This window comes from Macaca nemestrina, chromosome 9 (genome assembly GCF_043159975.1).
Source record: "Macaca nemestrina isolate mMacNem1 chromosome 9, mMacNem.hap1, whole genome shotgun sequence".
NCBI classification, from domain to species: Eukaryota; Metazoa; Chordata; class Mammalia; order Primates; family Cercopithecidae; genus Macaca; species Macaca nemestrina.
In genome coordinates, this window is record NC_092133.1 from 87,721,762 (window position 1) to 87,734,582 (window position 12,821).

At 51.0% G+C, this 12,821-nt stretch overlaps 1 protein-coding gene across 1 annotated transcript in view; it reads right to left on the bottom strand.

Annotated features, from left to right (window-relative positions):
• LOC105486634 (arachidonate 5-lipoxygenase) overlaps window positions 1–12,821 on the bottom strand; it is a 60,622-nt gene continuing 47,801 nt past the window's right edge. Inside the window, exons 8-14 of the mRNA XM_011749573.3 lie at window positions 5,463–5,666; window positions 4,666–4,752; window positions 2,894–3,072; window positions 2,574–2,695; window positions 2,283–2,383; window positions 1,826–1,996; window positions 1–607 (exon numbers count right to left, since the gene is read on the bottom strand). Of these exons, the coding sequence (XP_011747875.2) occupies window positions 428–607; window positions 1,826–1,996; window positions 2,283–2,383; window positions 2,574–2,695; window positions 2,894–3,072; window positions 4,666–4,752; window positions 5,463–5,666 (1,044 nt within the window). The 3' untranslated portion in view covers window positions 1–427. The remainder of the gene's footprint in view (window positions 608–1,825; window positions 1,997–2,282; window positions 2,384–2,573; window positions 2,696–2,893; window positions 3,073–4,665; window positions 4,753–5,462; window positions 5,667–12,821) is intronic.

Sequence of the window (12,821 nt, forward strand, 5' to 3'; positions counted from 1 at the left end):
TGTTTTAAATGAACCGCTTTATTTTTATGGCAACCAATTCTTAATTCATTCAACAATAATTGAATTGGGTACCCACTATGTGCAAGGAATTGGACTAAGCACAAATAGAAAATAATCATCCAATGTCTCCAACAAGAACAGACATCTATCAGTGGTCGTGATTTGTTATTGCTGCTTGGTGTGGAAATGCTGAGCTGGGTGTGGACAGGACACTGTGCAGTCCTGCTCTGCGTAGAATGGGTCCCTATGGTGTTTACACTTTGCTCAATCTATGGGGTTCCCTGAAGATCAAAGAACAAACAGAAAGGTACTAGCCTCGGAAGAAGAGACGTGACTGCCAAGAGGCCTGGCCAGACAGCCTGCCAGGCAGGCTGGAGTCCGGCTGGCTGGAGCAGCTGGCCTTCCCATAGTGAGACTGGCAGTGTGCTCAGATGGCCACACTGTTAGGAATCCGGTCTGGGGACAAGTAGTAATATGGCAGCTGCTTCTTCTTGTTGCGCTCAGCAATCACGCTGACAATGGCCTCGAGGTTCTTGCGGAATCGGGCCATAGCCGCCTTCACAGGCTTCTCGATAAAATGCTCTTCTGGGTACATGCCCAGGAACAGCTGAGGGCCCAGACATGGATACACACATAGGTCAATCTGCTACCCGTGTAAACTGACAGGCCTGTCTCATCCCAAGGGGCCAGCCACCCTTTGGGAGATGAAGGAGGGAGCATCTATTCGCCTGCCCATATTCACCCTCTGCTGCCTGACAAGAGGGCCTTGGGAAGGCAAGTGTGGTCGCCCCCTATCTGCTGCCCTAAGGAAGGCTCCAGAGCTGGGCTTCATGGATAAGTGGGAAAATAACTGCCTGCTGCCAGGTGGTTACAAGATGATGCAGATGAAGCTGGAGGGTGCTGGTGGTTGCAGCCATGGTATCCTGCTCTCTCGGGCCACCCCTATGCAGCACTCCCACCTCCCATCAGGGGCGCTGGGGCCAGTGCTGGCCTCTCCAGCCCAGGAAGGCAGAAGGCAGGCCAGGGAGCCTGAAGGGGTGGCTGCCCTGTTGGGGTGCTGTGCTTATTTGCATGCTCACACGGATGTCTGCGGGGTAGAGCTAGACATCATTTTTAAAAACTACTGTATTGGATTAAGATCACAAAGCTTCTGAGCTGGAAAGGTCCAAGAAACATAGGCTACTGATAATGGGATTTGGATTTAGTCTGTGGAGGGCAATTCAGTCTCAATATTCTTTGACCAAGGAATTTGTCTGCTAGGAATGTGTCCGGTCATACTGAACACGTATGCAAAGGCACAAAAACAAGGATGTCCAGTGAGGGACCAACACATTAGCCAGGAACAACTCAGACGCCCAGCAGTCTGGAGCAGGTTGGACCCGAGCGGCCATTCTGGGCAGTACTGAGCTACCCCAAAGCGAGTGCATCCACCAAGACACACCAGATTCGGTTGTTAGATTAAATGAGATGCACATGTCCTGAAGGAACCCAGCAAACTCTTGGTCATTCCTTCTGGAGTACCAGGGAAAAACACATGTGCAAGAGCTTTGTCAATAGCTGGGGGGAGGGGGTGTCACACACGACCCTCTGGTGACAGTGAGCAGAGCCTGGGCTGTGTGCTCTCCTGCCGTGCCCACCCTGAGCTCTGTCCACGCTCAGGCCGGGAGACCTGGTGGCAGCTGCAGCCCTCTGGGCCCTTCCAGCCTTGGAAGTCAGGATTTCTGGCTCCAAGTGAGCCCTGAGGCCCGAGTCACAAAGCACTGAGGCTGAGGAACCGGTTAACCTGGGGTGACCTGGGTCTGTGCCCCACCCTGCCCAGCCTCACCTCGTTTTCCTGGAACTGGCTCAGCGCCCACACTGCACCCAGATGCCAGCAGGAGCGACCGCGGTCCGGCAGCGTGTCCACGATCTGCTCAATGGTCACCACGCCCTTGGCAGTTGGCGGCGGGGCTCGCATGGTTGGGGGAGCATTGGGGATCCAGGAGCACCAGTCGTACTGAGGAGACGACCGCCAGCGAGCGTGGGCACCCCCGAAACCCTGCTGCCCAGCTGCCCCCTGGGCCCCGTCCTACCCGTGCCCCCCAACTCCAGCGGGCCCTTCAGTCCATCCATCCTCTTCCCCCGCGGCCAGCGCCCTCGGCTGCGCGGGCAGAATCCATCCTGCAAGTCCCATGCCAGACCCCGAGGCTGCCCGAGGGTGCGGTACCCGTGCAAAGCTGGGGCGGGGGAGGAGGCAGCGGCCCTGGGGAGTGAGCTCTGCCCAGCGGGCGGGCCCCGCCTACCTGGCCGAAGTTGACCGCGGCGTGCTGGGCGGAGGCGGTGAAGATCACCACGGTCAGGTACTCCGACAGCTGCTCCCGGCTCTTGACCGACTTGGGGAAGCCTAGGGCGGAACCACTGGCGGGTTGAGGCCCAGTCCCTGGGGACCCCGGGGCCCGGCGCCCACCCCGTGCCCGGTCTCCCTGCCCCGACGCCGGAGGGCCCGCTGGGCAGGACACCCTGGAGGGGCGGCGGCTGCGCCTGCGCTGCCGACTGCGGGGGAGCCGTGTCCAGAGACGTCCCTGAGGCCCTACCTGAGGACTTGCGGCCCCGCATGCCGTACACGTAGACGTCGTTCACGAAGTCCTGCAGCTCTGGGTCCTCCTGCACCACCTGGTCGCTCTCGTAGTAGATGCCCACCACCTCGGCCGTGAACCTGGCTCAGGGGGCGCAGCCGGCGTGAGCGATCCAGCCAGGTCTGCGGAGCGGTGCCCGGCGGCAACCCCCTCACGGACGCTGGGCACCCTCCACCCCTTCCCCATTCAGCGCCAGCCGCCGGGGGCCAGGCCCGCCCCAGGCAGTCAGGCAGGGGGCCCGGCTCCTCCCCCAGGACCACCGCCCCGCAGGCGCTCACATCCTAATGGCTTCCCACACCAGGAGCCCGTCGTCTCGGTAGAAGTAGTAGGGGATGTCCTCTTTACTCTCCATGCCCCGGGCCTTGATGGCCTCGGGAAAGCACAGGGAGGCGTAGGTCAGGTCCTTCATGGCCCTCTGCACCATCTGCACGTGCCCACCGCCCCCTGTGGCGTTGGCCTGGAGTGGGAGGTAGAGTGCCCTGAGCGGGTGGCTCCTCCCACAGCTGTCCAGACCCATCCCTGAGGAAATGTGCCAGGGAGACGAGGAGGCCAGGCAGGCAGAGGGGCAAACTCTTCTTCTGTGAGATGGGGGAGGGATGTTTAATGCAGAGAATGACAAGGGCAGCGGGTGGAGAGGTGACAGGGAGGAGCCTCCCGCCCAATCCAATGCAAGGGACTGAACCGTGGGGCTGCAGAGTGCAGGAGGGAAGGGTGCGCTCCCAGCCACAGGAGGGCAGCAGGTGTGGGCAGGTGTGTGGGGGACCCCAGCACCAGCGGGCCTGGGCTGTGAAGTCTGCTCTAGTGCTGAGCACAGGACCCTCAGTCATTGCTCTCAGTGACCCTCAGTTTCCAGGCCCCATGCAACTCTGTTGAGGGCCTGTTGTGTGCTCAGGTGAGGGCTGGAGAGACCCACAAGGAGGGATCCTGGTCCTGATCCCGGCTGCTGACCGATGCAGACACACTCACAAGCTGACTGGCATACCTGTGTACACCTGCACACACACATGCAAATACACCCAGGGGGCTGGGCTGTTGGTGCCACAGAAAGTTTGAAGACGGACTTGGGTGCTGGGGTGCCGGAGACTGGTCCATGGTGGGCATTCAGCCCAAGCAGAACCAACCAGAGCTGCCCTCCAGCACTTTGTTTGGATGCGGCCGGGAGATAATGGCCACATGGGAACCTGAGGTAGAGCTACTATGATGAGGTCCTGCGCCCTCTCCCATGGGGGCCTGTCTGCAGCAGGAGAGTGTGATGCCAACACAGGTGAAAGAGAGAGAAAGAGGGAGCCAGTGTGCCTATACCCTGGGGCATTGCTTGAGTCCCTGGATCCATTTCTGGCTGAGGCCCCGGCCCCTCTATTGTGTCCAGGTATTTGAGATAAGGCATGTCTTGTCCAGCTACAGCTGGTTTGAGTTGGGTTTTGTCATTTGCAACCCAAACAGTGTTTCAACTTCAGTGGTCATCTGGCCTGGTCACTAATGGGCTGGGGAAAGGAGGAAGGTTGGGGCAAGGGCCCATGTGAGAGTCCAAGCTTGGTAAGGCTACAGGGGGCTCAAAACGAGGTGGGGTGCTGTCTGAGGGATGCGAGGGTTGGGCAGGGCCTAGAGGCCCTGATGCAGGAGACAGTGGGTTGGGAGGGTTGCAACCCGGGAAGCAGAGTGCTGGGGAGGTCCGAGTCAGGGTGGCAGGGGTGTGGCAGATTAAGAGGCAGACACAGGTTCCTGGTGTGTAGGAGGTCAGGGGGCCATAAGGAGTGTGTTCCAGAGGGGGTTCTACACCCAGGTCCCAGAGGCTGGGAGAGGGGAGGAGTGGGAGGAGGGGACCGGGAGCCATCAGCGAGAAGGAAGAGCTGGTGGTGCACCTGGAGGAGTGCTCCTGGCTGAGTGGCAGGGGCTGGAGACATCAGGAGGATGCTGGACCCAGTGCTCTGAGCAAACTCCAGCTTTCACCCTTCCAGGCCTCCTGAAAGGGCGTCTAGATATCAAATAGGGAGTGAAGGTGGCCAGGCTTGGCTCTTCCAGGCAACAAGTAGGGTAGGAGGGCACCCACCTTGTCAAAGAGGCCACACTCACAGATGAGCTGCTCACGGGCCTTGGTGTTGATAGCGATGGTGTATCTCACGTGTGCCACCAGCAGCTGGGGAGGGGAGAGGAGGAGGCCTCAGAGGGGGCCCAACCAGGTGACCTGGTGCCCTAGGGACCTGCAGCTCCCCCACCCAGGCCTGCCTTACAGGATGATGCTGGGCGCAGGGAGGAAGTGAAGGCTGGGTGCTGATCTTTTGGCTAAGTGCTGGAAGCCTGCACCCCTCTGATGCTTACTAAGCATGATAATGATTCAGATGGTCCTGGCCAGCACTTGTACAATGCTTACCTCTTTGCTCCCTGAGTTTACTGTTTTAATCCTGACCATCATTCTGTAAGGCAGCTGTACTATTTGACCTGTTTTACTGGTGAGGAAACTGAGGCACACAGGAGTACTTTTAGCCTGCAGTCACCCCAACAGCCAGTGCTTGTAAGATTCGGGAACAGGGAAGGAGAGTGATGGCAGGGGCGGCCATCAGCACCAGCCGAGGATCACTGTGAACTCATTTGCCTTTTCCAACTCTACTGGCTGGCCAGCGAGGCGCCTGTGTCAGGCCCACACCCTGGCCTCGTTGTCCTGGGGAACAGCGGGCTCCCAGCTGTTTTCTTCCTTTGGGGACATTACTGACTCTGAGAACATCTCTCCAGGGGTCCCTTTCTGCCACCCACTCCCAGCCACAGGTCCCCCTGTGGGATGTCAGCGATCCCTCCCACTCCACATCTCAGATGCCCTCCCATAGCAGGTGGGGCAGTAGCTGGCTGTACCTTGAAAATGGGGTGCACGGCAGGCAGCTGGCGGTACATCGCAATGCCAAAAACCTCAGACACCAGATGTGTTCGCAGGAGGTGGGTGATGGTCTGGTGGACATGGAAGTCACTGGAACGGACCCAGATTTTGGCCAAAAGCCAGTCGTATTTTGCATCCGAAGGGAGGAAAATAGGGTTCTCATCTCCCGGGATTTGGCTGAGCTGATACATCGGGGGAAAGGAAACACACCGCTGTATTTCACTTCAGATTATAGTTGTTGGAGAACTTCGCCTCTTGGGAAGTTCCAGAAGTATCTGAATTTCTTTAACAGTGACTTTGGAATCAGAAGAGCCTGGAGGGGGTAAAGGGCCCTGGGGTGAAGTTTCCTGTCCCAACCATATTACTTACAACCTGCATGACTCTGGATGACACACTGGGCTTTCTAAGCTCCGGCTTTAGCATCTGTCACGTGAGGACAGTGATCCCTAGGCTCGCAGTTACTGTGGGAATAGCCTCAGGAGCTGGCAGCATGGAAGGAGCGGGCAGGCAGAGGGCCCAGCAGCGGAGGGGATCCCTGCCCCCTTTCCCTCCTTGCCCTGCTCCCTCTTCTACTGCCTCTCATTGATCTCCCATACTTTCCTCCCTCTCCTCTTCCCTGAAATGCTGGTGCTCCCCAGGGTCTGCCCTGGTGCTCCTGTCTTCTTTTCTTGCCCTAAATCAGCTTGTCCTGTCCAAAGGCTTGGGCCTTCCTGGTGCTGAGCCTCCCAGATCAGGGTCTGCAGCTTGAGCTCTGCCTGGAGCCCACACCTGTAGCAGAGGCTGGGCCTGTCTTCCCTTTCCAGTTTCCACTCCATACTGGGACAAGGTGAGTTTTTTTCTTTTCCAAAATGCAAATCATGTCACGTTAACTGCCTCCTCAATCACCTCTTAATGCCAGAAAATAAAATCCCCAAGCTCTGTGGTGACCTGGTTTGCTGATGCCTCTGCACACACAGCTTCACCTTCCTGCCCCCACCCCGGCACCCAGCCCCAGGTCCCTCCACGCCAGCAGCCCCAGGCATCGCCACCTTACTGAGAGCCCAGCACAGCCTCAGAACCTGACAGTGAGCTCTCACAGGAGCCTGAAGCAGGTGCTGGCATTGCCCATTTTCAGATGAAGACATGAGGTATTGGAGGGATTGACAGAAAGAATGAGGGGGGTGGCAGGGCTGTAGCCAAGAGTGACCAGGAAGGGGCGTGGCCAGACTTTAGGTGCTGGGAAAGCACAGTGGCCATGGCTGGGGAGGGAGAACTGTCCCAGAGCACACAGCTGTGTCACTTGCTATAAGTATTGTGGAAAGTGGGGTCCTTGGGCGTCTCTCCTTGGAAAACAGTGCTGTCCAATAGACATATAATGCCACCCACACATGGAGTTGTATGTATTCAGGAAGCCATATTAATAAAAGTAAAAGGAAAGAGGTGAAATGCAGGTTAATACAATTTTATTTTACCCAATATATCCAGAATATTATCACTTCAACATGAAACCAATCTAAAACTATTAAATGAGATATTTCACATTCCCCACCTCCTTATTCTAAGTCTTAAAAATCAGGTGTGAACTTTGCACTTGCAGCAGGTCTTGGTTTAGATGAGCCAAATCCCAAATGCTCCAGAGCCCTGGTGGTCAGTGACTCTACCCTGGTCAGAGAGACCCCAGCAGCCCCAGAACTCCCTGAGGACCAAGGAAGGGGGAGGGAGGAGGGACAGCAGAGTGTGACTTGCACACTAGGTGTGCCTGTCTGTTTATACATGAGATTAGTTGACTGCTTTTAAATATCAGACAGTTTCACATAAAAATTTGAATGACCTGGTTTTCCTGAAAAATTAGAAGGTCTCAGAACTCTGCACCCATGTTCTCACAGAACTACACTCTTGTCCCTTTTCTACAGTCCCAGCTGTCAGGGTCCCCACTGCCACACCCATTTACATGAGCTGCCTGGGCCACTGATACCTGATCTGTGCCCTAGAGTGCTGGGCTGCCTGGCATGCTCTGAGACACTCTCTGACATGTTCCCACATGCTCTGACATGTTCCTGATGGCTCTGGGACACTGATATGTTCCTGACATCCTCTGGGGCTAAGGAGCCCCCTGTTGTGTGCTAGGGGCTTTACCCATACTATCTCACTTAATCCTCACTTTGACCCTGTAAGGCAGGTATTCCTTGCTGTACCCATTTTACATGGGGGGAAATTGAGGCTCCAGCTGGTTAAGCAGCTCTCCCATGTCACACAGTAGGTAAAGAGCTGAGCCAGCAACATGATATTTAACAGGCAAAAATTGAAAGCATTCCCCCTAAAAACTGGAACAATGCAAGGATGTCCACTCTCACCCCTCCTATTAATAGAGTACTGGAAGTCCTATTCAGAGCGATTAGGCAAGAGGAAGAAATAAAAGGCATCCAAACCAAAAAAAAAAAAAAAGTCAAATTATCTTTGTTCATCCATGATGTGATTCTACACCTAGAAAACCCTGAAGATTCCTCCAAAAGACTCCTAGATTTGATAAACAACTTCAGTAAAGTCTCAGTGTTATAAGTAAAATGCTTATGAGAAACAGAATGCTTGTTCCTTGGTACTGCAAGGAAAAATCAGCATTTAGACAAAAAGTTTTTTTTAGCAAGGCAATTTTACTTTCTGCAGAAAGGGTGCTCCTCGCAGATGGAACAATGGTGACAGCACACCTGAATAATGGAGAGAAGCAATTTTTATTCCTTACGCAGCTTGTCCCTGCTACTGTGTCCTGTCTCCACTGGCTGGAGCCAGACCTCACAATCTAAAGTAAAATCCGACTGGCTAATAACTTAAAACTTTTCTAAACAGGTAAAAAGCAATGGAAAGACAAAGGAAAAGAGGAAGTTGCTTATGAAAGGACTTAGAAAAGTAGTGACATTCCCAAATAAGGAAGGGGCATAGGCTGCAAACTGGGACATGCCTGTGAGCACGTCCAGTGCAAATATCTTGGTTAAAGTACAAGGACATAGAATGTACTCATTCCCTTGTATCTCACAGCTATATATGATAGGGCTTAATAAAAAGTTATTAGCACAAAGCAAAAAGGCTTTAAAAAAGTTAGTCTTTGGAAAAAACTATTATTTCTTACATTTATGATTTATTCTTTAACAAAAAATACCTTAAAAAAAACCTTTTGACTTTCTACACTTAAGATACAAAATCAGTGTACAAAAATCAGTAGCGTTTCTTTTTATTTGAGACAGAGTCTCATTCTATCACCCAGGCTGGAGTGCAGTGGTGCGATCTCAGCTCTCTGCAACCTCCACCTCCCAGGTTCAAGCAATTCTCCTGCCTCAGCCTCCTGGGTAGCTGGGATTACGGGCATGTGCTACCACACCTGGCTAATTTTTGTATTTTCAGTAGAGATGGGGTTTCACCGTGTTGGCCAGGCTGGTCTCGAACTTGTGACCTCAGGTGATCTGCCCACCTCGGCATCCCAAAGTACTGGGATTACAGGCATGAGCCACCGTGCCTGGCCTAAAAATCAGTAGCATTTCTATGCACCAACAATGTTCAGGCTGAGAACCATATCAGGAACGTGATCTCAGTTACAATAGTCTCCTACACACAAAATAAAATACCAAAGAATACATCCAACCAAGAAGGTGAAAAAGTTCTACAAAGAGAACTATAAAACACTGATGAAAGAAATCATAGATGACACAAAAAAATGGAAAAACATCCCATGCTAATGGGTTGGAGGAACCAATATCATTAAAATGGCCATACTGCCCAAAGCAATCTACAGATAGAATGCAATTCCTATCAAATTATCAACATCATTTTTCACAGAATTAGAAAAAAAAAATCCTAAAATTCACACGGAACCAAAAAATAGCCTGAATAGCCAAAGCAATCCTAGACCAAAAAAACAAAGCTAGAGGCATCACATTACCTGACTTCAAACTACACTACAAGACTATAATAACCAAAACAGCATGGTATACTGTGTGCCAAAAATAGGCACACAGATCAATGGAACAGAACAGAGAACCCAGAAATAAAGCCATGTACCTGCAACCAACTGATTTTTGACAAAATCAACAAAAATAAACAATAAGGAAAGGACATCCTATTCAATAAATGGTGTTGGAAAAACTGGCTACCTATATGCAGAAGAATGACACGGGGCCCCTTCCTCCCACCATACACAAAATTTACCTCTAGATGGATTACAGACTTAAATGTAAGACTTCAAACTTTAAAAATTCTAGAAGAAAACCTAGGAAAAAATCTTATGGATATTTCCTAGGCAAAGAATTTATGATTAGACCTCAAAGGCATATGCAACAAAAACACAAATTGACAAATGAGACTTAATCAAATTAAAGAGCTTCTGCACAGAAAAACAAACTATCAACAGAGTAAACAGACAACCTACAGAATGGGAGAAAATATTTGCAAACTATGCATCTACAAATGACGAATACCCAGAATCTATAAGGGAGCTTAAGAAAAAACACCACCATTAAAAAGTGGGCAAAGGACAGGAACAGACACTTCTCAAAAGAAGACATACAAGTGGCCAACACACACATGAAAAAATGCTCAACATCACTAATCATCAGAGAAATGCGAATTAAAACCACAAAGAGATACCAGTCAGAATGGCTATTATTAAAAAGTAAAAAAAGGATAGATGTTAGCAGGATATAGATAAAAGGGAATGCTTACACACTGTAGGTGGCAATGTAAATTACTTGCATCCTGTGGAAAGCAGTTGGAGATTTTGCAAAGAACTGCAAGTAGAATTACCATTCAACCCAGCAACCCCATTGCTGTGTACCTACCCAAAGGAAAAGAAATTGTTTTACCAAAAGGACACATGCACACGTATGTTTACTGCAGCACTGTTCACAATACCAAAATCATGTAATCAACCTAGGTGCACATCGATAGTGGCACTGGATAAAGAAAATGTGGTACGTGTACTCCATGGAATACAACATAGCCATAAAAAAGAATGAAATCATGTCCTTTGCAGCAACATGGATGCAGTTTAGGATTGGCACTTAGGCCATAATCCTAAGTGAATTAACCCAGAAACAGAAAATCGAATACTGTATGTTCTTATTTATAAGTGGGAGCTAAGCACTGCCTACACATGGACATAAAAGTGGGAACAGAAGACACTGGGGACTCCAAGAAGGGGAGGGAGGGAGGGAGGGAGGAAAGGGTTGAAAAACTAGGTATTGGGTACTATTCTCAGTATTTGAGTGATGGGTTCAGTAGAAGCCTAAACCCCAGCATCATGCAATATAACCATGTAACACACCTGCACATGTACCTCCTGAATCTAATATATATATTTTATATATATTAGACCAGTAAAAAAAGAGCTGAATGAGGATGGGCCCGGTGCTCTGCCTATTTCAGCCCATCACTCTGCCTTCCGCCGCCAGGCCTCACCTGCCCATCCCCTTGAGCTCTTGTACTACTGAGCTGGGCCTTCCCAAACCCATCCTTCACATCCTCCCACTCCTGTCCAGGATCTTGGCCTGCCATGGGATGCCAGAACTTGCCCTGAGCAATTCGTGTTTCTTAAATTTGTTTTTTGGGTAAGGAAGTAGCTTTAGGTTTCTGATTAGAAAAGAATACGTGCTTATTATAAAAAGAAATTCGAGTCATGACAGGAGAGCCTGAGAAAGAAAACATCATCTCATCTTCCAGCCCCCAGTGATAACCACTAAATTCTGGGGAGCCTCCTTTCATAGGTCTTTGCATGTGTGCACATTTATCTGTCCAATTTTCCATCAACTGAATACGATTATAATCAATATCTGTCTCTTTGTTTTGCTCACCTGTCCCCCACCGGGCCATTACCGTGTTCCTACCTGGTGACACCACGTCTGTGTGTTCCCATGCCGGCACAGTAGGCCTGCTGCATCCTTGCATTCATTTTACATAAGTCAGACCATGCCCATTGCCTCAGCAGTTTGAAGGAGCTATTTGTATATGACAGATATGTATTCTTTATTGGTCCTTTGTGTCTTGTTTTTCCACTTTATTAACTTATTGTGGAGACCCCTCCAGGTCAGTTGGGAGGGAACTAAAGCATTCCTTTCAAAGATGCTGCAGTGTTTTATGGTGAGGACATGGAAGGGCTCACTCACTCAATCCTCTTCTGCCGTCAGACTGTTTTCAATTTTTTTTCCCCATCACAAACTATGCTCCTGCTGCTACCCACATTTGTGCTTTCATTTCTGCTGAGTGGCTGCTAGCGAGGGCTGAGCCTTCGGGGTGTGGGGGTGTTTTCTTTGAGTAGACACTGCCTGCCCTACTGTTCCTCGGACAGGTTCACTTCGCTGGTGCACACCTGTTCAGTGCTACTGGCTGTCAGACACTTAAACAATAAAGTCCCCTCCAGTGCCCCTCCAATTGAGATGGAGCAGGGGCCTCCTCTTAGGGCACTGTAGCCCCCTAGCCTCCCAACAAGGCATAGAAATGAAAGAAAATTCTGAGTTCCTTCAAGGGAAATTCCAGGCATCCAGCTAGCCCTGAGAAGTAAATGAGCAACTTGACAAGCAAGAGGATAACAGCAGCCTAAAACAACAGCCAAGGAAGCCAGAGTCCTGGGGTGTTTGGTTCCCTCTGGAAATTAAAGAGAACACCTGAACTCGTGACTCTGAGTTGTTTTTCAGAAACCCAGATCCCCACCAAACAGATCCACTGGTACAGAGACCTCAGAGAAGAGGGAGCTGAGGACTGAACTCTGAGCGCAGCTCTTTGTTCTAAGTATCTTCCTGGGGGGCCTGGGGGAAGTCCCGCCTACAAGCCACAGCTAACATTCCTTTCTGGTAACTCAAAATTTTAAACAAAACTTCTCTTCCTTAACCAACCGCAAAACAACAAATTTTTGAACCTACCTATGACCTGGAAGCCCACCCCACTTCAAGATATCCTGCCCTTTTAGGCTAAAACCAATGTGTGCCCTCCAAGTATTGATTAATGATTTTGCCTGTGAACTTCTGCTTTCCTGAAATTTACCCCGCCTTTAAAAACGCTTACCTGCAAGCCATCAGGGAGTTCCTGTCTTAAGAGGGAGTTGCCCAATTCTTCTTTTTTGGTCCCCGCAATAAATGCCTTGTGTTCTAGATTCTATCCCAATCTCAGTGTTTTGTTTTGCTGCACTGGGCAAGCAGACGCCAGTCCAGCTCGGTAACACAACTGTCCTCACCACGACAGCTCCAACCCCAGGATCCTCTGACCGCCCACTCCAACGTGCACCTGGTACAGCAGGTACTGTGGGATCTGCTCCGGTGCTGGCCCAAGCTCTGACCTTGGGCTGCCCAGGCCTACCAGTTATCCCATGAACACTGCCA